This window comes from Pollachius pollachius (assembly GCF_949987615.1).
Source record: "Pollachius pollachius genome assembly, chromosome: 4".
In the NCBI taxonomy this organism is placed as follows: domain Eukaryota; kingdom Metazoa; phylum Chordata; class Actinopteri; order Gadiformes; family Gadidae; genus Pollachius; species Pollachius pollachius.
The window spans coordinates 8,717,411-8,743,044 of NC_136937.1; the positions used below are offsets into that span (position 1 = coordinate 8,717,411).

Here is a 25,634-nt window from a genome sequence, read left to right on the forward strand (position 1 = left end):
GATAATGAATTGCGGCGTTCTCGAATTCTGAAGTACAATTGTACAAAGCAATATCCCAATACATGTAACTGAAACGGATATGCCTCTACCAGAAGCCCTTCTCTCTCTCTCTCTCCGCTCCCCACTAAACCCATGTAACTCGAACGGTTATCGCCCCGTCCAAAGCGTGCCTGGAAGTGCCTCCCTCTCGCCAACAACCCCCCTTTAAAGCACCTGATTCCAAGCTATCCCATTGTGTGTGTGTGTGTGTGCTTGCGTCAGGTGGATGTGAGCAGCCTGGTGCGGCCCTCTCTGAAGGTGCTGGACCCTGACGTAGCTCGTCTGCAGGGGGGAGTCCTGCTGCAGGGACGAGCCGTGGGCACCACCACCCTGCAGGTCAGGTCACAGCACTCTGCTGATGCCAATACCAAGATCAATACTAATACCAAGAACAAGATCAATACCAATACTAAAGCCAATACCACGATTTATTCCAATACCGATACACTATTATTAAAGTGCCACCACTACACGGGTTCAAGGAAACTGTGTGTGTGTGTGTGTGTGTGTGCGTACATATGCATGCATGTGTGTGTGTGTGTGTGTGTGTTTGTGTGCATATGCATTTATATGCGTGTGTGTGTGTGTGTGTGTGTGTGTGTGCGTGCGTGCGTATGCATGTGCGTGCCTATGTGCGTTCCTGCAGGTGCTGTCGCCTCTGTCCTCGTCGGTGCTGGCTGAGAGGAGCATCAGGGTGGTGGATGATAAAGTCAGTGTGACAGAGCTGGGGGTGCAGCTGGTGTCTGGGCTCTCTCTCTCCCTCCAGCTCAGACCTGGGAGCAACCGGGCCATCGTCGCCACGGCCACCACACAGGAAGTCATCACACAGCTCAAACAGGTAGGCAGCCCAGGTCATTGCTTGGTCTCTCGCTCGCTCTCTGTCGCTCTCTCTTTCTCTCTATCTACCTCCCATACATACATAGAAACATACATACATACATACATACATGCATACATGCATGCATGCATACATACATACATACATACATACATATATACATGTGATGCTGATTGGTATATAACTCTTTACTATGGTCCATATACATCTCTAAACAGGGGTAAGTGAATCCATATGGATGGCTGTAAAACGATGGCTGTTACGTTGATGTTCATTATTTTAATGAGTTAAGCACAAGGGAGTAAAGGAAAGCGTTCATTATTATTATAAGTGGAAGAAATTAAGCAAAACAATATGATGCGTCAAAACAGAAAGATATTGACATTAACCAGAATCAATGTAATACTTCTCAACACAGTTGTGTTTAGGATTATGACTGTATCAATTTAAAAATGGATTGATTTCAGAGGGAAACACAGCAAGGTGAACAAAATATATCATCTTATACAGACGGATATAATACGAGATAGAATAACTGATTACAGATGATTGTTGCGAAGAAGTGTTTATATTTATTGGTAATGGGGATCACTCAACGATATTAAGAAGCAACTAGGAAACCAATGAGATCGGGGCTAGAGTTTGACAAACTTGTTAAAGTTATCACACAGAAGCAGAACAACTGATTTATGAATAACTTTTGTATTCATTAAAGGAAGATTGCCAAACCAAATATGATACCCAAAGCGCAGAAACTCTGAAATAACTTCTTACCTCGGATTTCTAGTCATTCACTGCATGGCTTTTTCAATTTCTTATCTCGGAGGAAAGCCAAGCTTGGTTCATTTTTTGTCTTGGATTAAACTTGATTCCTTTTTCTCCCTTCAAACTTTGTAAGTAAAGTTTTGTTGCTTACAATTGGTGATACCCCCTGGCCGAAGTTTGGTATTTTCTTTCTCTGTACCACACATGATTGGTTCATTTACCTTTTGTTAAAATAAATAATTTCCCCGCAAACAAATAGATTTGATTAAAATGTAAGCCCAACTCCTGAACACTTTAATTTAATCTTTGATAAATAACTATGAAACTTATCAGAAAAGTCGCAACACTGTATTTTCTATCGCTGTTGAATCCATTAACTGTATAATTATATATTATATTGTCCCCTTTATATACAGTGGGGCAAAAAAGTATTTAGTCAGCCACCAATTGTGCAAGTTCTCCCACTTAAAAAGACGAGAGAGGCCTGTAATTTTCATCATAGGTAAACCTCAGCTATGAGAGACAAAATGAAAAAACAAAATCAAGAAAATCACATTGTCAGATTTTTTTAAGAATTTATTTGCAAATTATGGTGGAAAATAAGTATTTGGTCACCTACAAACCAGCAAGATTTCTGGCTGTCACAGACCTGTAACTTATTCTTTAAGAGGCTCCTCTGTCCTCCACTCGTTACCTGTATTAATGGCACCAGTTTGAACTCCTAATCGGTATAAAAGACACCTGTCCACAACCTCAAACAGTCACACTCCAAACTCCACTATGGCCAAGACCAAAGAGCTGTCAAAGGACACCAGAAACACAATTGTAGACCTGCACCAGGCTGGGAAGTCTGAATCTGCAATAGGTAAGCAGCTTGGTGTGAAGAAATCAACTGTGGGAGCAATTATTAGGAAATGGAATACATACAAGACCACTGATAATCTCCCTCGATCTGGGGTTCCACGCAAGATCTCACCCTGTGGGGTCAAAATGATCACAAGAACGGTGAACAAAAATCCCAGAACCACACGGGGGGAGCTAGTGAATGACCTCCAGAGAGCTGGGACCAAAGTAACAAAGGCTACCATCACTAACACACTACGCCGCCAGGGACTCAAATCCTGCAGTGCCAGACGTGTCCCCTTGCTAAAGCCAGTGCATGTCCGGGCCCGTTTGAAGTTTGCTAGAGAGCATTTGGATGATCCAGAACAGGATTGGGAGAATGTCATATGGTCAGATGAAACCAAAATAGAACTTTTTGGTAAAAACTCAACTCGTCATGTTTGGAGGAGAAAGAATGCTGAGTTGCATCCAAAGAACACCATACCTACAGTGAAGCATGGGGGTGGAAACATCATGCTTTGGGGCTGTTTTTCTGCCAAGGGACCAGGACGTCTGATCCGTGTGACGGAAAGAATGAATGGGGCCATGTATCGTGAGATTTTGAGTGAAAACCTCCTTCCATCAGCAAGAGCACTGAAGATGAAACGTGGCTGGGTCTTTCAGCATGACAATGACCCCAAACACACCGCCCGGGCAACGAAGGAGTGGCTTCGTAAGAAGCATTTCAAGGTCCTGGAGTAGCCTAGCCAGTCTCCAGATCTCAACCCCATAGAAAATCTTTGGAGGGAGTTGAAAGTCTGTGTTGCCCAGCGAAGGCCTAAAAACATCACTGCTCTAGAGGAGATCTGCATGGAGGAATTGGCCAAAATACCAGCAGCAGTGTGTGAAAACCTTGTAAAGACTTACAGAAAACGTTTGACCTCTGTCATTGCCAACAAAGGGCATGTAACAAAGTATTGAGATGACCTTTTGTTATTGACCAAATACTTATTTTCCACCATAATTTGCAAATAAATTCTTTAAAAATCAGACAATGTGATTTTCTAGATTTTTTTTTTCATTTTGTCTCTCATAGCTGAGGTATACCTATGATGAAAATTACAGGCCTCTCTCATCTTTTTAAGTGGGAGAACTTGCACAATTGGTGGCTGACTAAATACTTTTTTGCCCCACTGTATATATAAATTGCTGAATTCCTTCCTACATTTTTCTGCATTGTAACATTGCATCTTTCTTAAAGCAACACATATATTGTATTTTTTTGGGGATATCCAAGCTATTAAGCAAAAAGTCTTAGTAGATGGATGAATATTAAGATTAAACTATTCAGACTATTAAAAATACTGCACAGCCACCAAGTTAATTTTGGTTGTGGCAATACTTTTTCTGCATTGATCAATGGAGAATCCTGATCTCTACAAAGAGTTACTAATATGTATTTGGAGTCGGTTGCCTTGTGGAATTTCTGTCAACTATAACAACCCTTTTCCTCTGTATTTAATATTCTTAAGGGCACTGCCACTCATTTGTTCAAGAGCAGCTGATGCAGTAAATTAAAACTAGCTTGTTAGTTATCATGCTTCATAAATAGGCAGGCAGCCGCTGTTCCTTAGCAAGGGCTTAGAGCTGGAGACATCTGTCAGGTGGGTGGTTTTGGGAACACCTAACTCCACCACAGGTTGGTGCTTAAACGTTTGGGATACAGCAAGGTTGAAACGGATCACGGCAAATCAAACGAACTGTTCACTGGAACATTTTAAAATCGGAATAGTTAGCCTGTCGACACGCACTCACAACATGGGTAATGTAAGGGAACGGGCGTCTGCATCCTGTCAAAACAGGAAGTAGACCTGTTCAGGATGGGTCTTTGATACCGTTACCCTCGTGGTTGGGGTGTCATGGGGGGCCGGGGGGGTTGGGGTGGGCTGGTAACTGGCAGTCCTGTGCGCGTCACAGTTAACCTCCAAACACACCGCTGGAGGAATTTGTCTGTCAACTGTCGAGGGATTTGGAGGAGCGGAAACTTTCAGGAAAATAGGGTGAACTCCATGTGCAGATTAAATATGAAAGTAAATTTCATCAGAGGTGGAGTCAGGGGTGGAAATAACGCAATGGCACTATTTTTCGGGAAGAAAAATGTGTGAAAACCCAATACTTTCACACATGAAAGTATTGGGTTATTAAATTGTATTATTGTTTAAAAAAATATTATTATCAAAATTAGCAAGTTGGAAGTTAATCACATTCCCATGTGTGTCAATCGGCACATATTACATTTGGTTGCTTACAAAATACTTTCCCCTTCTTTGCTTAACATATTCATAACTTCATGAAACCAACGTCTCATGTACTTTATGTTTGGGGATATTTCAGTATATGATGAAATTCTGGGGAGAAACTGCCAAGCATTTGAAATCGACATAACTCCAGCAGAAGGCAGGGGGGGGGGCTCTGTGCTCGTTTTCCAGCCGCACACCTGTTTAACTTTACTGTCTTATACCCATGCTCGTGCATTTGCAGCCTTACCAGGCTCAATGCACATGATGGGGGATTGCAGTAACCTTGTAGACGGCAGCCTGACACCTCTGCACACTGTCCCTGTGATTCACAGAAAGCCACCGACACTCAACCGAAATAGCACAGATCCAGACCACAAAACCCATAGTTTGACTATTTGTCTGCTGGAGCATTGTTAGCATAGCTAGCAGGGCTTCTCGGTAGCTTAGTGCTCACTGCTCAGGGATATTTATCATGCCTTTGTTAGCAAAGCGCTCGGGGCTATTCGTCATGTAGTCCTCACATTATACAATTATTTCTACAACGGTTTGTTTCGACCAAGTAATTTGATTGGGCAAGTGGCATTCCATCTGTGCTGTGCTATATTACTAAACTGGATATTTTAATAGACGTTCATCACTCTGCTTTACAGGTGTTAATTAGCCTACATTAATGGTCGTAAGCTGAGAGCTCACCTGAGTCACACGTTCCACCAAAGTGTGAAAAGACTATTATTTTACTGGTTGCACAATGAATGGGAACATATTCATAAATGTACATGATACAAAGTAGCTGGCCTGCGTTAACGTGACCATAAGGTAGCAAGTCCTGTTTGTGTTTGCGGTGCCAAATAAATAAAACAAAATAAAAAAATCGTAATATTTCGGATAATATTACGGCTTACTTTTTGATGACGCATGTAGAGCTGTTGTATTAATGAGATATCCCACTGAAGGTGGTGCTTCTATACTGAATATCAGTACGTCTGTGATTGTCTTCAGCACTCGTCCTGCTTCCTGGCACTGACAACCAATCACAGCCATGCTGTTATTCAGTATTATAGCACTCCTTCGCATGGGTTATTGCTTAAATAAAATAACAGGATGATCTTTATTCCTCCAACGCATTTATCTCAAATTTCACTCACTTTTTATAAAATAATACAATTAAAAATTCGATACGATTAGGCTTGTTTGGAGTTTGTGTGGGTTTGATGGGGCTGGTGAACAATGCACATGGGGAAAAAATACATTTTGTGTGGTGATGGCTTGTTTATCCTGTGTGCCTTGATCACCGGTTGCTCCACAAGTGTGCAACTCCCTCGGCCCCAGAGTTTCATCAGCCTGACTGGGGTCAGGTGGGGCTGCTTGAACCAGCCATCATCCACACAGCCTGGTTCTAAAATGAAAGAACGAAACCCGTCGAAGGTGGTAAACGAGAACAGGGAGAGCCCGCTGGCATCCTGATCGGTGACTCCCACAATGTTTTCATGCTGAGGTCGTCTGTAGGAAATAATCGATACAGATACATAATCATCCATAAAGATGCGGTAGCTTCGGGTCCTGTCGAGGCGAAAATGAAAATCGGTTTGTATTTTAACACGCTTTGGTCAATAGCGTGGACGTGAGCATACATTGTGTGTGTGTGTGTGTGTGTGCGTGTGTATGTGTGTCTGGGTGTTGATCTTTCATTCTATCTAAAGTTGTTATAGTTTGCCTTGCTATGTGGCCAAGATATCTGCCCAACCTCTCTATTTTATTTACTCTTTTTTTCGATCCCTTCCCCCCACCCCTCCCCTTGCAGGAGGCGGTGGTCAGCTGCTGGGTGCGCTTCAGCGACGGCTCGGTGAGCCCGCTGGCGCTGTTCGACCGCGGCCTGTACTCCCTGGCCGTGACCACGCCCGACGAGGCGGCCGTCTCCGTGCGCCGGGCCCCCAACGCCACCTTCGTGGCGGCGCAGGGCCCACCCGCCCAGGGCCCCGGGGCCCTGGTGCGGGTGGAGCTGCGGATCTGCGAGGAGTGCCAGAAGTCCAAGAGGAAGAGCAAGCTGGCGGTGGGCACCGGGGTCCTGAGGATGGACCTGCGGGGGGCCGGCCGCGGCGACGGCCGCTTCGGGGAGGGGCCAGGCGAGGGAGAGGAGCCCGAGGTGCGGTCGACGTCGCAGGACACGCCCACGGACCGGGACGGGCGTAGGCGGCTGATGCCGAGCCAGACCCCCTCCGCCCCCACCGACGCAGCGACGCTTCGACCCGAGGAGGTTTGGATCGGAACGACCCCCGCCAGATTCCCTACCGTTGTTCCTGATAAGACCACCTCCGCCGCACCCGACCCCACCACCCCCCGCCCCAACCATACCGGGGGCAACCCGGCCACCACAGCCCCCCGCAGCGCCGCCGCAAGGCCTGGGCTGGAGGCCCCGCTGGGCGTGGTGGGGGACGGCCAGAGGAGGAGCTACGGCAACATGCTGGACAACCCCGTCGCGCCTCCCAAGAAGGACGGCCCGAAAGCTGACGCCAAGCCCGAGGAAGAGACCCCTAAGTCCGAGGCCACCCCCAAGGTGTTGGAGAACGACATCATCCGGACGTTCAGAGCCATGTCGGACTTGGAGATCGGGACGTTCGCCCTGGTGGGAGTCTCGTGCGTCGCCCTACTGGCCTTCCTGGTGAACTGCGTCTCGTACAACCTGTGCTTCCGCAGCCACAAGACCCCCATCCAGGCCGCCCCGATGCCCGCCGGCGAGCCCAAGGACCACAAGCACGACTGGGTGTGGCTGGGGACCGCCACCATGGGCGGCGAGGTCACGGAAATCCCGCCGCCCAAAGTGTGCACGCTCCAACGAGAGGCCCGCCACCGGCCCTCCCTGGACTCCCACCACTCCATGGACGCCCAGACGGGCGCCCTGGCCGCGGCGGGCTCCGCCTTCCCCCAGAGGACGGCCACCCTGGGCCGCTGCCGCCCCAGCTCCCAGCAGCAGGTCCAGCGCCCGCCGCCGTCGGACCCCGCGGCCAACCGCTCCGCCACCCTGCTGGCCAGGCCCCAGCGCAACGAGCCCCTGCACTCGCCCACCAGCAAGAGGAACCAGGTGCAGTTCACCACCTTCACCACGCTGGACATCAAGCACCTGGCGGCGCTGAGGAAGAACGGCGTGGACTTCAACTGGGCGCAGCAGCAGCTGCTGGCCCAGCACGTCCCCGTCGAGCCCCACCCCCACTCGCTGCTACCGGACCTCCCCTGGCCCGTGGTGACCCCCATGGGGCCGCCGGAGTAGCGCACGTGTGTGTGTGTGTGTGCGCGTGGGCGGGGTGGTTCCGTGTAGGGGTGCGTGGGCGGGGTGGTTCCGTGTGTGTGTGCGTGGGCGGGGTGGTTCCGTGTGTGTGTGCGTGGGCGGGGTGGTTCCGTGTGTGTGTGCGTGGGCGGGGTGGTTCCGTGTGTGTGTGCGTGGGCGGGGTGGTTCCGTGTGTGTGTGCGTGGGCGGGGTGGTTCCGTGTGTGTGTGCGTGGGCGGGGTGGTTCCGTGTGTGTGTGCGTGGGCGGGGTGGTTCCGTGTGTGTGTGCGTGGGCGGGGTGGTTCCGTGTGTGTGTGCGTGGGCGGGGTGGTTCCGTGTGTGTGTGTGTGGGCGGGGTGGTTCCGTGTGTGTGTGCGTGGGCGGGGTGGTTCCGTGTAGGGGTGCGTGGGCGAGGTGGTTCCGTGTGTGTGTGCGTGGGCGGGGTGGTTCCGTGTGTGTGTGCGTGGGCGGGGTGGTTCCGTGTGTGTGTGCGTGGGCGGGGTGGTTCCGTGTAGGGGTGCGTGGGCGGGGTGGTTCCGTGTGTGTGTGTGTGTGCGCGTGGGCGGGGTGGTTCCGTGTAGGGGTGCGTGGGCGGGGTGGTTCCGTGTGTGTGTGCGTGGGCGGGGTGGTTCCGTGTGTGTGTGCGTGGGCGGGGTGGTTCCGTGTGTGTGTGCGTGGGCGGGGTGGTTCCGTGTGTGTGTGCGTGGGCGGGGTGGTTCCGTGTGTGTGTGCGTGGGCGGGGTGGTTCCGTGTGTGTGTGCGTGGGCGGGGTGGTTCCGTGTGTGTGTGCGTGGGCGGGGTGGTTCCGTGTGTGTGTGCGTGGGCGGGGTGGTTCCGTGTGTGTGTGCGTGGGCGAGGTGGTTCCGTGTGTGTGTGCGTGGGCGGGGTGGTTCCGTGTGTGTGTGCGTGGGCGGGGTGGTTCCGTGTGTGTGTGCGTGGGCGGGGTGGTTCCGTGTAGGGGTGCGTGGGCGGGGTGGTTCCGTGTGTGTGTGCGTGGGCGGGGTGGTTCCGTGTGTGTGTGCCTGGGCGGGGTGGTTCCGTGTGTGTGTGCGTGGGCGGGGTGGTTCCGTGTGTGTGTGCGTGGGCGGGGTGGTTCCGTGTGTGTGTGCGTGGGCGGGGTGGTTCCGTGTGTGTGTGCGTGGGCGGGGTGGTTCCGTGTGTGTGTGCGTGGGCGGGGTGGTTCCGTGTGTGTGTGCGTGGGCGGGGTGGTTCCGTGTGTGTGTGCGTGGGCGGGGTGGTTCCGTGTGTGTGTGCGTGGGCGGGGTGGTTCCGTGTGTGTGTGCGTGGGCGGGGTGGTTCCGTGTGTGTGCGCGTGGGCGGGGTGGTTCCGTGTGTGTGTGCGTGGGCGGGGTGGTTCCGTGTGTGTGCGCGTGGGCGGGGTGGTTCCGTGTGTGTGCGCGTGGGCGGGGTGGTTCCGTGTGTGTGCGCGTGGGCGGGGTGGTTCCGTGTGTGTGCGCGTGGGCGGGGTGGTTCCGTGTGTGTGCGCGTGGGCGGGGTGGTTCCGTGTGTGTGCGCGTGGGCGGGGTGGTTCCGTGTGTGTGCGCGTGGGCGGGGTGGTTCCGTGTGTGTGTGCGTGGGCGGGGTGGTTCCGTGTAGGGGTGCGTGCCGGTGCAAGGGGGTCACCGGGGATGGGATCGCGAGAGAAGGCGCGTGGGCTGAACTCGTGGGAAGAGACGCTTTACCGCTGTGCGTCTCCAGGGCGATGATCGGATATAAGTGTGTTTATGAATAAATATATGAATAACGAGTAGAGGCGTTTTTTTAGTGGAGGAAAGCTAGTTTCAGAGTTTATTTGTGTGCGAAATGAAAGGGAGATGATTGTAAATAGGCTATTATTTTGGGCTGTATACAAATAGATTCATAATAGATCATACAAAACCAAATATAAAACTGTATACGATATCCACGACTAGAACTCCACTATTGCTAATCAGATGCTGTAAATAAATGTATTTATATACGTAGCGCCCCTGCTACGGCTCATACTCTAGTACTAGCTTTCCCTTATGCTAATAAAATCAACAGAACGGCTTTAAATATAAATGAGTATTTATTTATCCCAGATAAATTATTGAAAGAACAATGGCATGCTGCACTCCGTCAAACAAAACACCTTTCACAGAACAAATAAAATAAAATAGTAATGTCCATTGTACCCCTGGGGGCGGAGAACATATTGGAGCTCAGCTCAGAACGAAGAAGAATGTTCTGGAACAGGCCATGCGTGTGTATGAGTGGCTGTGTCTCACTCTGACAACGGCTGTGTGTGTGTGTGTGTGTGTGTGTGTGTGTGTGTGTGTGTGTGTGTGTGTGTGTGTGTGTGTGTCTCACTCTGGAACCGGCCGTGTGTGTGTGTGTGTGTGTGTCTGTGTGTGTGTGTGTGTGTGTGTGGCTGTGTCTCACCCTGGACTCACGATGGCGCTCACCAAACCACAGGAAATTCAACAAATATGAACTCATCCGGTCCTTCGACAAGAGACTCTGAACAAAACAGGAATCCGGTTCGTCGGCAATGATGCTTGAAAAGTAGCCTCATCACCACGACAACGCCCTCACGGCCCGATGGGGATGTCGTAACAGAGTTACGGGCGACCCAGCTCGGTCACTTCTAACGAGTCAAATAAAAGGTTGCATCACCTGTCCACTTATGTTCTCACACCTCCAGTTTTTTTGTCAAAGGTAACACCTCCCCACACCCCCTTGACCCAGAATATACCCGGCCGTGATTGGCTCGAAGTAAACATAACAAAAGAAATTTTTCCTTATTTTAGTTACTTATTTCATTCACATTAAACATTGAATAATCACCTGTTTATACTGTATATATACCATATTGAACATTGCAGAAATAACAAATTAATGTAACACTCAAGTTTGGACTCCAGGCTAACTAACCTTGCTTGCATTGTACAGTTCTTTTGTTTTTTAGAAATATATATTCTGTAAGTATGAGCAGTATGGGGGAGGAACTGAGTAATTATGTGCTTGATTATGTGAGAGATTCTTCTGCAGAATATACCTTAAGGGTATGTAACCTTTACAATATTGCGTTATCTTACACAACGGTGTTGAATAGATCTTTTCATGCTTTCCCACTTAAAGTCCACAGAGGGTTTAAAAAAGGAAATGTTCGCGGAATCTGCAATGCAGTTACCGAAATGTCTCAACTTCCTTAGAGAGGGAAAAGTTTGAGGTTTTATTAAAAATGTAATCTATACAAAAGCACCGCAATGTTAATATGTAAATGAAGATGGATTATGATTTGTCGATGAAATAGTCTTTTATAATCCTCTATGTGTTATTCCTATGAGATCCTTTCAATAAAAGAAGATACTGAATGGCCTGGTTGTATAGAGATTACTTATCTAATTACATTCTCCATTACCCATTGTCAAAAGTGTAGGTTTTAAGAAGGCTTTTTGTGATTATCTGACAAATGGTTTATGTAAGTTGCTTTAGGCCGGCATATTGTTTTGAAAGTACACTTTTCCTATGCACTGACTAACCTGTGACTATCACTCAGCGCTCTTTATAGAGGAGGGATTCCAAGCCTCTTGATATAATCTTTTATTAATAAATGTGAACTGAAACCAATATTGACATTGTGAGTTAAGTGACTTTCAGCCAACGTTTATTCAAGAGGCAAATCCCTCCCTGAAATAGAAAACACACAGAAAAGTCTGAGCATCATACTAATGATAGATCAAATAAAAAAACTCAAAAGAAATGAAGCAGGAACTAAAAGCCAAACCGTACAAAGAGTAATTCAGGCCATTCTTAGCACCAGTCTCTGTGACTGTTAGAGTTCCATTAATCGACATTCTCTCATTTGTGTCCTTTCTCCATCTCGGTTCTCATGTCTGTCTCTGTTGTTCTGAAATGACCACAGTGCACGACTCTCAAAGTGACATAGTCCTGCGATGGAGTACATAAAGATTCTGCAGTGTTAAAAGAAGCATCTCCAAACTCTGATCCTTCACATAAATAAAAGTGATGCCAGCAAACACGGCCGCCCATCCTACATGCTCCAGACACACTCCCTACTCCAGGTTGATTTGGAATGTTGATAAAAGTGCTTTTTAATAAACCAACCGCAAAATGTCTTCTCCCAACAGGCATAGCACATTTTGTTATGCATCTCTCTCCTCTCTCTCTCTTTCTCTTTCTCTCTCTCTATCTCCCGCTATGTCTCTGTCTCTCTCTTTCTCCAGCTCTCTCTCTCTCTTGCTATGTCTCTCTCTCTCTCTCTCCTTCTCACTCTCCTTTTCTCTCTATTTCTGTCTGTCTGTCTGTCTGTCTGTCTCTCTCCCTCTCTCTCTCTCTCTCTCTCTCTCTCCCTCTCTCTCTCTCTCTCTCGCTCTCATAACTCCCGCCTCAATTTATCTGTCCAACAGGAGTAGGATAGGTAAACAAATTTGCCCTGGGAGATGATTCAAGGTGATTCAATGGGTTCTCCGTAGTGAATCGTGGTATGGCATCTTTGATTGCAGAAGCGGCAAAGAAGGTATTACATGAGCGCACATGAAAAAGTCTATCTCCATCAGCATGATAAAAGAGGGGACACAACATTGTACTGCCATTCAACTTGTGCAACAGCCCTATATTTTGTGTGTGTAGTGCGTCTGTGGAGGCCAACAGAAGCACAACTTAATTTTAGGGATTAGGAAAAGACTATCTGTCAGAGAAAGAGCCATTTATGGAGGAATCAATCAAAATAAATGGGAGTGAGATACGGCAAATGATACCCCCATGTAGTGAGGCACGGGTCCGACAGACACAGAGGATTTTCATCATTCAAGTACCTGCATGCCTTTTAAGTGTATCGAACCAGCGGGATCAATTCTGTCTTGCGCAATCAGTTTGCGCTACCATACACAATTCCTTTAGTTAGAGAAGGAAATGTTTCTGATGGGAGTCTTATGTTGCACAGTTTAGCTGGTTTGGAAAGTGTCTCAAGATTTTTTTATATATAAATTTTGGCAGATTTGCAAATTGCAGAATGTAATATTCATATGCAAATTATGTCATCCAGCTAAGCTTAATTGAGCCGTAGGCGGGAATACAGCCTTGTGGGAGTGGCCACATCTTTATGTGCGGTGCTGTATATAACGTAGGTGGGGCTAAACCAAATGGAAAAAAAAAAGTGATGTGGTGTTTCAAAACAACCGGATGATGGGAAGTCCTCTCGGTTTCATTACAGCAGACGTCTGATTGTGGCTTCAGCCTATTGACAGATTGAGACGGATTGGGGTCATTGTATCGGAGGATTAGTGCATTAGCACAACGCTCTCTCTGTTGCACACGGCCATTTACGCAAGAGGGACGAGGTCAAACACTTCCCACACTCATTTATTTTTTCCCACAGGTTATTTATTCTCAGATGACAAACAGTGGATCTAGACTAAATCCTGTTTTTTTGCAGACTAAGGTACACATTGGTTGAAAGTGTGCAGCATTAGGACTATTGCAAGGCTTCTAGTGTATAATATGTTCTACTTACCAATAGTTTTGCCTGTGATGAGTATTATTAATACTATCAGCAGCAATTCATTGTGTTGAATAAAATATTTTTACATTTGAAATGGTGTTTACATTCTGCTGCTTCCCTGCTTATTCTATTCTACTCTTAATAAGGCGAGAGAGTCGTTGTGTATGTGTTTCTGTGTCTGTGTGTGTATCTGTGTGTGTGCGTCTTTGGTTGTGTGATTATGTGGTTGTCTGTGTCTGTGTGTGTGCTTGTGTGTGTGTGTGTGTTTGTGTGTGTGTATGAAAGAGCACAAGAGAGGGAAAGCACGAGAGAGAGAGAGCGCGAGCACGAAAGACTGCCATGAATACGACTATATAGCATTAAAGAGATTTCATCCAAGGTGAAAACGTTTTTTAATGCAATTGTCGGCTAAACCCGGCTAGTCTGTGGATGAGTTATGAAGGTGATCTGAGGGGAGGTAGAGGGTGACTGAGGCCAGCGTCTGTAGCAACTCATTAGGGACCACACAGCCTCTCCCACCTTGCTACACCTGAACAGTTTAGCAGAATCCACACATAAGCATAGGAAGCAGAAAGAGAGGGAATTTAACAGGAAGGAAGTAGGAAGGGAAGAAAGAAATAGAGATGCAATACAGAAAGAGAGAAAGAAATAATGATAAAAAGAAAGAAGCTAAGTAGTAGCAGTAGTAGTATGAGAGGTAGAAGAAGTAGCTACAGTTGATACAATCAGGGCTGTGTATTTTCAGCCTCACGTTCCAGCGTTGATACCTTAATATTCGTATTTTGTGTTTCAAGGTTACCTGAAGCTGAGGCGTTCGATTCAGAAAAGAGTTGTCCCGTAAATATTTGTTTTCCTTCATACTATTGCAACATTTGACTCAGCCTTTAATGATACTGTAAGATGATAGGATTTAGCTTAGCATGTTGCCATAATACGTTGATATGGGACAGGCGGGGACTGCAGTATTATATTACACACCGTCTGTCCCTGGCTCCCTTGAGAGCAGTTTATCTACTATTCTGTGTAAAAAAAAAAAAGAGCTAATAATTCACCAGAAATAAAAACACAGATGCCCTACCAAGTATTGCTCTGGACATTATTCATTAGAAAAAGTATACAGTAATATATATTAATTTCACATTTATAAGTTCTAATATATATACGTATAAATTATAAATATGATTCATATAATCTCCTTCATGTTACATGGAGCCTCAAATCCTATGGAATTATATACTGTATAATTCATAATAATTCAAGATTTATTAAAAATGTTGTATGTGATTAAAGGTCTCTTTCTGTTCATAGATTACAAAAACAATCTTTCAAGAATCTCTCTCTCTCTCTCTCTCTCTCTCTCTCTCTCTCTCTCTCTCGTGCAGGTTGTATTCAGTTCTTAGGAATCGGTGCTAAATTGGCCAAGCGACAACAGCAACAATGACTCAACAGACGCTCACAGAAGAGTTCCAAGAGAGAGGTTCGAGAGCTACAAAAACAGCGGTGTTGGCGCTGACAACAGGAAAGCCGACCACTCAGCTCAGGGCCAGATGTTGAGGGGAGTGTGTTAACGTGCCTCTTCCAGAATGGAACAGGAGATTCCATTAAAGGTAGAATATCATTTGAGGATGTTTTCTTTCGGTGGAAGCCAGCTCAACTGTGTCAGCTGTGTCCATGGCACTTCACCAAAACTGGGAAAATGTATTGCTATTATAATTGTTTCTTTAAAATGATTCCAAGTACTTGCATTTCGTTTCACACCTGAGCAAGACAGTTAAGACAGCTTAATGAACAGACCAAAATGTACACAGATTTGTTCTGTTCCACTAAAGTTGTGGTCCTCAACATCTCATTCACCTAGCACATCTTCTTCATCGTAAGGCCTCCAACCAACTCAAGGATGAGAATGTTTGACGATTAACTCTGCAATCCTAATCAAGCATGATGGAAAAGTGCTGCAACACATGAGCCTATCTTAAACCCTGCCCATCTTCAGCGCGTGAGTAGAATCTCAATCATCTGAGTCCCTTGAAAGCGAAGAATACACTGATGTGTAAAGTGTGGCAAAGCATTGACCATATTTTGCTAAGACTTTCATCATAGTCTTTACATGTATCGAGTGAATTAACTGCCAATATTACATTTAAAAAAATACAATTATACACATGAACAGCAAATCATAATCACATCTTTGAATATATAGCCACAAATGCCCATTGTCATGTCTTACAACTGTGAAACCTCTTTGCCTATTTTTTGCTTTTTTGACACTCATTTTCCACGACTTGGGGGAATAAATCCACAAATGTGGCCAATTAGAACATATGTTTGCGATATCCAATCAGCCTTAGCCATCGATTTAGCAACCCATTGGAGTTGCAGCACACTAGACCATTTGTGATGTGTGATCTGAATAAAATGAGCATGGGCATTAAGGCGTGTAAGTGGATTATCCCCACAGATACAAAATACAAAAAGGCATACCAACATTTGACAACAGGGAGCACTATACAATCCCCCATGGGGCACATGAGATATCTCAACCAAAGCAGGTGGAGGCTGGGATGGTGATGAGTTCTGCATAGCACACTTAACTTTGCAGAGACTCTGTTTGAGATAATGGAAGGTCTTAAATTGACCAATTATCAGTGTACCTGCATTTGATTGGAGCTTTAATCGGTCAAAGATACGGCTAATGTTAGGATAAAGTTAGCAACACTCCAACCACCTATTAATTATGAATTCCGTTCTCTTAATGGCATTTCATCCAACGTGTGTTATTAGAGAAAAAGGCTTCTATGTTAGTTAAGTATAGCATTGTGTGATTGTGGAGTGGTGAACTGAAGTGGTGCAATGAGGATAAACACTGGTATAACAAAACGTTACACAATAAAACGGAAGAGAGCTATTTCTGGGATACATCGCTATTGATATGGATTTGGATTACATATTTGAGGCTTATGAAAGTAAATAAAAATAAAGTTTATGGGTTGAGTGTTTTTAGGCTATTCTGATAGCTATTGTCTATATCTTCCTTTTTTTCCAGTTCAGTTGATTTTGGATTGATGGCAAAGGGAGAGAGAGGTTGGAGGAGTGAGATTGTAAGCACAAGGTAAGTTAACAGATCACACCAACTTTATGCAACTTCATATCACATCAGTTACTGATGCCAGGCAATTCCCTGTCCAAGCCTGGTTAGATGTGTCTAACCCTTTTTCCTCGTTTTCTCACTCTCTCACTCTTTCAGCACAAGTAAGACAGGGGGATTCAGTAGAGCCGGCAGACCCACTGCAATTATTTTTTCATAAACCAAACATCAAGCTACTCAATGGAGTTGTCTGTTTCGTGAAAAATTCAAATGCAGTGTTTGATTATGATAACCTCACATATGAGATCATTTTACATATTACATATATGTAATCTTAGTAATCTTGTAATCTTATCACAGTTAGATAACTCATGTTGTTTTTAGCCAACTATCTTTCATCCATCACATACATACTCCTTTCTCAGAGCGATTGGTGCAGCCCCTTGCATCCTTGGTGGAGAGTATATGCAAGGACATCACGGAGGAGAGGGCGAAGACCAACTGTTTGAGATGCTATTCATGTTTGGAGATGTATTTCACGAATTCTTTGCAGACAAGAAGTGCATAGTAAAAGGCAAAATATAACACAAATATATATATATATTTATAGATATGGTTTAATGTGTCCTGTGTGGATGTGGTTGAATGTTTCCCTTTTCAATAGCAGATTTCTGCACATGCGTGTCAAGGAAAAATTTCTGCCATTTGCAATGCAAAAAGTAAACAATTAGCTTGAGTTTGAATATGTAATACATATCAATGTATATATTAATAAGTGCAGGGTGAATAAGAATTGCAACCAGATTCCATTTATTTGTAAGGGATTTGCTAAAGCAACACACTTAACTTTATCAGGCTGAGGCTAATAGTCTCTAAATGGCTCTGGTTGATTGGATATCGCAGGTGTATGTTCTGATAGTCTATAAGAACCCAGGCTTCTGATTTGTGGATACATCTGCAGATTTTCGTTCTCCGGAGTTGCGGAGAAATGGTGCCAAAAAGAGTTGTGTGATATATATTCATAGATGTGAATATGATTTGCTGTCAAATCTTAACTTACAATTGTAGATTTTATGTTTTCACGTCACAAAACTTTATTTACATGGGTAGATTTTTAAAATACGTGTAAGTTATTTTTGCACTTAATTTACACTATTTACATTACTATGGATTGTGGGTCAAAGGTAAATTTCATTTGATTATGAGCATGAGAGATTGTGCTACTTTTTATAAAAGAAACAAAAAAACTGTTTTGGACGTGCCTCAATGTGGAATCATGGGGAATCTGTTCTGAGCTTTAATCAACACATTTCAGAAGGCATCACTGCATGTTGTTTTGTTAGATTAAGAGTCTGACCCTAACTTTGACTATATTGTTATTCCTAAAAACAGCAGAACACGTAGAATATTTGATGAAAAGTTTGGAGATACTTAAACAAACGCAGGAAAAAAAGGGAGGAAAGCTCCAGCCTGTATGTCTCCCAACGCTTATTATTTAAGATGTCAACTTTTAATTTGCCAGTCAGAAATTACCACCCTTCTCTCAGATGCCATGTTCGTCGTACAATTAAAGTCCAAGATAGCATCTAATTGTACCAAGCTCATTTGCATGATTTATTTTCCATGCAGGGCGTGTTTGAGCTCCTTTTTTATTATTATTCAGTGTGCAGTAATGACTTCTCTCCTCCCTTAGTTGTGCCTTAAGGTTGATCTTCAAACCGTAAATCACATCAACTAAAATCCAGGTTTGAACAAACTCTCACGTCACAAAGCGAGGGCTGCCATGTTTAAGTGGAAAGCATATTGTATGTTTGGACAGGCGTCACATACCTTTTTAAGAGCCGTGAGCTGCACTGCTGACACCAAAGTGCACAACCCCAGCAATTCATGAATGTTTTATAGTGGGTTGAGTTTGACTGATGTGTACTCCCTATCCAGCTTTGTTTGTTTGTTTTAACAAGGGCGAAGCTTCGAGCTACACCCTTTTAGCTGCTGTAAAAGGGTTTGTATGATGTTACTTACTGATGTGAAACCCTGAATGGAAGACACCACATCACCATTACTACTACGACCACTACCACTGCGATTTAAAATGGAGAGCCATGCTTTTGCAGCCAAACCCACAGTGTGGCTAATAGGGGTTGGGGAGAAGTACAATGGTGTCATCCCTCTAGACAAACCCATACCTTATTAAGCTCTCTTTAAATATGAATGGAATAAGTGAGGTGCATATCATGTTCGGCCAGCCAGCCAGAACCGGCTGATTAATTCTTTGCTAGAGGGGGATGCAAAGAGAGAGGAAAGATTTTCCCAAGAGGAAAAATGTAGACTATTCATCTTAGTATAATCGAGAATATTTGACATATTTGATCCGGTTGAATTGGGGATATGAGGTAATGCTAAACTTCTTGCCACAACACAAAAAGTTTGGATATTTGATTGGTATCTTTTTTTGATTTAGATTAATGGGATCTTTAATTCAACTGATAGAAACCCACGAAACATGAAGCAGAAATGTCAATACTCTTTCCCTCTGCTGGCCATGTAATCGAATCAAGTAAGTAACTTCAGCCGTCTGCAAATTGTAGGGGGGGCGGCATTGCAATTACTTGCGTCATTATAAATCGAAGAGCTGCTTTTTACCTGTCCCTACAATCAGCTTCAAGGACAGAACACTTCTATGATAGCTTGCTCCTTTAACAATCGAATAAACACATTTTGTTTTTGTGTATTTGTGTACCGTTCATCGGTGCACTAAAATTGTGTTCCTCTGAAAATACAGACCTCAACCCCCTTTCTTTTTTGGTCTTTGAAGATCCGAGAGGGTCTGATAACAAACGCTGGCTGGAGCTGAAGATGACCCAGCTGGGACGGGGCGACTTAAACAAGGCAAAGGGAATGAGGTATTTTCAGTAATCCCTCTTTAGCTCCTTCACCGTGACCCACGCCTCGCTTTGACATGTCACACACGCTTTTAGCGTCTGGTTTGCGCTTAACTATGCTTGGTGGAGACTAGGGGCCGGACATGGTAGCAAACCAATGTCCACGTTTGTAACATGATGTAACTATTTCTGGGGGGACACTGATGGTGAACCGAAATGATTATACAGAGTGTAGTGCACAATTAAAGAAGAAAAATAGGATGGCAGGGCCATGTACTGGTCAACTCTAATTATATATTATGTCTGCGATGGCTTTATGATTTAATCACTTGTGTTTATGGGCGTCACAATAAATGCCCTTATGTAAAAGGAAAAAAAAGTACCCCGCTGTGAATAAAATGGAAGAAAGGGTCCTTATGATATACACTTTAATGTTGGCTACTGGTGGTCAGTGCAAGAGTTGATTCGTACAAATTGGTTTACAGCCTGTTCACCATAATACAACAGATCCAGAGAGGAAATGCAGTAATGTGAATGCGTGGTTCCACACCAATGTAAGAGTGTTTGGAATGGAGTCGCCCTACTCAGCCTATAGATTGCTGGAGGCAAGTTTAACTTTCTCACTTGCTTTTTCCACCTCATTTAATAACTAAAGATCAGTACATACCTCATGCATGCGAGTGTGTGATTGTGTGCGCTTGTGTGTGTGTGTGTGTGTGTGTGTGTGTGTGTGTGTGTGTGTGTGTGTGTGTGTGTGTGTGTGTGAGAGCATGCCACGTGAGGTGGTCTATCCTAAGGATATGAAACAAATAAACAAGAGAAGATATAGGAGGAAGTGATGGGGCTGGAACATTGCACATGTATTTTCCAATTCTCCTTTCTTTTTACTTTTCAATCCTTTTGTTTTTCACTCCGGCTCTCACCATTAGGCATGATTGCAATTAGTTTTCGATTAAGTATTCTTCTCCCGTTAATCGTTTATCAGTGTTCTCTCTTTCTCTGTGCTTCCCTCTAATCCTCAAACTATTTTCCTGAGACCACAACGTGAGGGTAAATGCAAACCCCCTTCTTGCCTCCAGACCTAAATATACAGTAAAGGAGAACGTTCAACCCAATCGTTGACATTAAGGCTATTTACACATCCCCCATGGACCGCCGTAAACAGCTGGCCTATCGGAGTCCAGGGACAGCGCTCTGTCCTCCTGTGGTAGTAAAGCTAATAACGGAAATCCCTTTCTGCCACAGCGTTCGTCTCCGTTCCCGATAAAGCGTCATTCTGTTCAACGTCCCCCCCGCCAACATCAGGAGCTGGCAGAGAGAGTCGCGCAGCAAATGAGCAGAGGTGCGTGCGAGTTGTCACACATGAAACGGCACCCCCCGTTGCCGCGGGGATCTGTGTGTGATGGGTGCGTCTCCTAAGACACCAGATGTGTGGTGTGCTGCCGAGCGAATCCGTCGGGAACTGTTTTTTTTTTTTTAAGAGGAATATCAGAGTCAAAGCGCTGGTATGGTATCTGCCATCCAGGAGACGTCAGACACACTTCAACACGCCTTAGCAAGTTAGTATGTTGTCACCCTCAGATTAGTCCCATTTTGCTCCCAATGGCACTTCAAAAAGTTGTTTGAAACACACACACACACACACACACACACACACTACAATGCGCTATATGTTTGTAACTTTTTTCAGTGTGAATGTATACAAATGCAATTTATTTCCCTCTCTAATACAACTGCTAATGCAGCTCTAACTTTAAGTGGGATAGGGCAATACATAGAGGGCAGGAAACTAGGCCAATTCATATATTATTACTATAGTGTGTTTGTGTAATACCCCCACACACACACAGCTGCCCATAGGGCCATACACCATATCTGGGATTCTGAAGGTCAAAGTTTGACTTTGTGTTCTTACACAGATGAGTGAGCATGTATTTGGGTGTGTTGCACTTCATGGGGTTTGCTGTAGATTGTGGAATGTGATTCGGGTTCGAAGAGAGATTAAAAAGACAGTTATGGTCTAACAAACCCTGCTGTGTACAATGTATTTATACATTACATGATTTATGTATTATGATGTCAATGAAAGCTCACACTCCCAATGTCCACGCTCATAAATCCCCCCCCCCCCCCCCCCCCCACACACACACACACATCTCCCACTCTGTGTCCAAACGGCTACACTGCTTATCATGAGAGAGTTTGTGTTTTCGTTGCTTTAAACTCAAATAAGGTGTGCTCTCTTCTTAAATAATGTAAAAATAATGTAATAATTTAAATGCAACACTTTAATCTCAAACAACTCTGCATCAACTGGCGTGATGCCTCTCTGATTGGTGTGTTAAGTCACCATAACACACCAAATGTAAAGCCCATAAAGACCTTGTCAAGGTAAAGTACTTTCAGGAGGGACACGAGAGATGGCCTGACCTCAGTGAAGGGCATGTCTTGGGGTTAAGTGTACTGACATTATGACTTAGTGCATCCATGAGACCATTACATCACATTAAGAGGTAACCATTAAATACCGATCATGGGACACCGTTATAGATTGGTAATTTGTTTTCAAGTATAATAGACCTCATAGTATAGGACGGGACAGTGTTTGGTCTTTCTCTTCCGAGACTTAAGACTCTGTAAAAGGCTGCAGCAGAATTTGTATGAACCGCTTGAACTGCAAATCTACTTGAGTCTTTAACCTTATCCAAACAGAATAATCTCTTTACACCCTTTAAGACCATCGTTGGCATGTTCTCAACGATGTAGTTTGAAGTTACAGTAGATTAATTGTTTTAACATGTCGATGCAATATTCCCCAATGCTCTTGGCATGGACTTTAGGAGAGGCTGCCCATATATGGAAGAATGTTCATAATCATATCCTGAGCTACCCGAGAACATTTAGGGCGGAATTCAATAAACAACTCGAACCGGTTTGTGCCCAAAACTAATATTGAAGTCTTAATAACCTTAAGGTGGTAATCTCGAAGATCTCCGTTTCGCCCTTGGGGGTAAAAAACAGAACACACACAGACGTGAGTTGAAGAGCGAGTCTGTTGCAGTAGCTCCACAATACCCTCTCTGGGGGAACAGCCACCGCTGGGAGATGGAAAACATGTCCGTAACTGTGGGCCGTTGTCATTTGAATGCACAGCGGGAACGTCCCCACTGAAACCCACTTCATAACAGTCATAACTCTTCACATACTGGGCTTTCATCAGTGGGCCGGAGGCTCAGTCGCCATTTTGTTCCCTCATTTGGCGATAGATGGGAACTTTACTGACAATTTTGGAGATCTTCGGGATTATCACTTTAGTGAAAAATAACATCGTCATCCACGACCTGGCGAAGTAAAGAGTTCAGAGATGTTCTGTGTTATTCTCCTCCGCCATCACTTAAAGTGAAAAAGGAGGAAATGTAATGGATTTGCGCCATGCCTTCCCCACACACGGGTGTGCCTGCCAGCTGCTCTCGTAATAAATCTGTGGAATGTGTTCAGACTTTACCTGCATGCATATATTAAAAAAACACGCGGCTAGGGGGACACGTTTGGTTTAGCTGGCGCTCGGGAGAGTTTGGAATAGTTAAATTAAAGGGTTGTTTCATTTAGATACATTCATCCCTACACACGTTTTCAATTAGGAGTGTCAAGTTTGGGCATCGTTTAAGAGATGGTTGAGCTTAGTGTTTAGCTTAGGGGTTATGTTAGGCTGAAATAATAACACCAAAATCACAGTCGTGTTGGGACTAATGCAAAATAGTGTTTTAAATTGGAGCCTGATTAAGTGGCTTAAACTAATCCAAACATAATTTGGGTTATTTTACCATTTCAATATTATATCTTATATGTATTATATAAAAGATATTAGATTTACATCGCCAGTTTATTCTCTGAAGCCAGTTATTTTCCAGCTCAGTGATTGTACGATCTATGAACCACGAGCCCTATTTTCTCCTTTGCTTAAAATTAATTGATACAAAAAGGAATGTGATTACCATGAACACATGAGGGGGAGTATATAAGCACAGACAAACATAGTCCTAAATTGAAATAAAACAATGCCTAACATGGGAAATCTGGACAGGAGAATTTATTGTGCTGAACTCTATTGACTACATTATACCCTAAAAATTGACGGTACTAAACCCAAACTCTACTGACCCTTTCCCTACTGGCCGTACTGAACCCTACATCTATTGACCTTTACTCTTTTGACAGTACTTAACCTTCACTGTTGACTGAACTAGACTCCTACTCAACTGACCGTACTAAACCATAATTCTATCGACCGTACTAAACACTAACTTTATTGACCGCACTTAACACTAACTTTATTGCCCTTACTAAACCCTAACGGTACTAAACCCTACAGTTCTAATTCCTCTAAACGAATACATTAAACCCCAAAACCAACTACAACTACCACATGGAATCATCGTGCTGAAACCACCATCGCAGGCGTTTTGCTCCTACCAACTTTTCAACTTAATAAACTCTGTTGGCAACTGTTTGAGTCAAATCACTTTTAGTGTGCTTCCTAAAAGCCACTCAAACTGTTGACTAATAACCTCACCCCCACGCGAGTTGTCTCGTATTCAGCAGGAATCGGAGATAGGATCTCAGAATCTGGTCTCAAGGAGACAGTCTCAATAAGAGTTCCTCCAGAAAAGAGGAAGAGTCTACGGAGATCCTTGACTTTTAAAACGAGTGTCTTGCGTCATTATAACGTTGATATTCAGCAGAAGAGTTTTACCTCCTGTCTCAAGGCGATTGGACTGCATGATGATGAGGCATCTCTTTTCCTCATCAATTACAAGCTGGGTGTTTGCCAAAGACTATTCTCCTTTCCACAATTCCCAAGCTACAAAGAATAGACATGTCAATCATCGAAGCATATCAAATACTCTTCAAAAGCTTGAGAGGATTTGCATGAACATAGATTAAAACCTCTTTTGTCATTAACATAGACCTTATTCATCTAAAATCATCTTTGATGTAAAACAGGCATTAATATAACACATGTGGTTTGATAAAAAACCCGTCGACCAGATTACCAAGCATCTTTTCACAGTCTCTTCATGATAGTCAAATGACTATTTTATGATCCCCACTCTAGCCAGCAGGAGTGAGCAAGAAATAGAGAAAGAGAGCTCTATACAATTATTTAGAAACACTATGGTTTCCCGACAAACTTTCCATGAAACACTCTTGGCGTTTCGCCTTCATACGTTGCTCTTATGTGGTCACCTTTTTGAATGTCCTCGGGCCGGATGAATTAGCATTTATATGTAGACGAGTCTTGGGTGGGGGGTGGAAGAAGGACTGTGGTGGAGAATTCTACCAGTGTTCACAATTCTATCAGTTCACTTAGGTGGAGGTCAGGGCGGAGGAAACACCTCTGAAGATAATGGAGTTCATTCTGATAATACAACCTCACAAGGACAATCAGTAAGTGAACCGTGAGTTAGCTGTTAGTCTTGAGAGTGGATGCTAAAGCGAAACTAGTTTGTACATAGGGTGTTGTTACGCTGGTGTTGGAACACCCGTCCTAAAATGGGATGCTCTTCCTGATTGGCTCTTGTGAGCTTATGCTGTCTGACTTGTCCAATCGCTATCTTTGGATATTGAGCAATATCCCATGATTGAGATCTCAAACTCGGTATATTGTTTTCATCGCAAAATGTCCCGCTTTGTTTGCTAATAAAAACAAATAAATCCCGGCAAAAAGTGTTATCTTGTTTATTGTGAGTGTTCACGTGTAGTATATACTAAAACCATTATTCACCTCAGGCTCCGTGAATAGTGGGGAATATATTTTTTTATTATCCCCCACTATTCACTTCGCCTTTGGCGAATAATTGTTAAATAGCCTAGCCTGTTGTCCTCGATTGACTGAGTTCTAAACCATCGTCTAAAAGGTTTCTTTCAAGCCAAAAGTGTGTATATGTGTGCACCCTTAGTATCTTCTAGCAAATTTCTACAATAACTTAGCTACTAAGTGCACAAGTGGGGATTCATTACATTACCCTGATATATGTCTATAACTATACACACTGTTCCAAAGATGGGGAAAACTATGGTTATTGGGCCAAAATAAAAAAATGTTTGTCAGTCAATTGTTATGCATTACACACTTCATATATCTTTGCTTCG

General features: G+C 44.4%; 1 protein-coding gene across 1 annotated transcript in view; it reads left to right on the plus strand.

Annotated features, from left to right (window-relative positions):
• Positions 1–8,029, plus strand: part of LOC307074894 (transmembrane protein 132D) — a gene marked incomplete at both ends in the record, with an annotated part of 31,073 nt that extends 23,044 nt beyond the window's left edge. Inside the window, 3 exons of the mRNA XM_079735297.1 lie at positions 262–375; positions 686–877; positions 6,566–8,029. Of these exons, the coding sequence (XP_079591423.1) occupies positions 262–375; positions 686–877; positions 6,566–8,029 (1,770 nt within the window). The remainder of the gene's footprint in view (positions 1–261; positions 376–685; positions 878–6,565) is intronic.
• Positions 8,030–25,634: the final 17,605 nt, after the last annotated feature.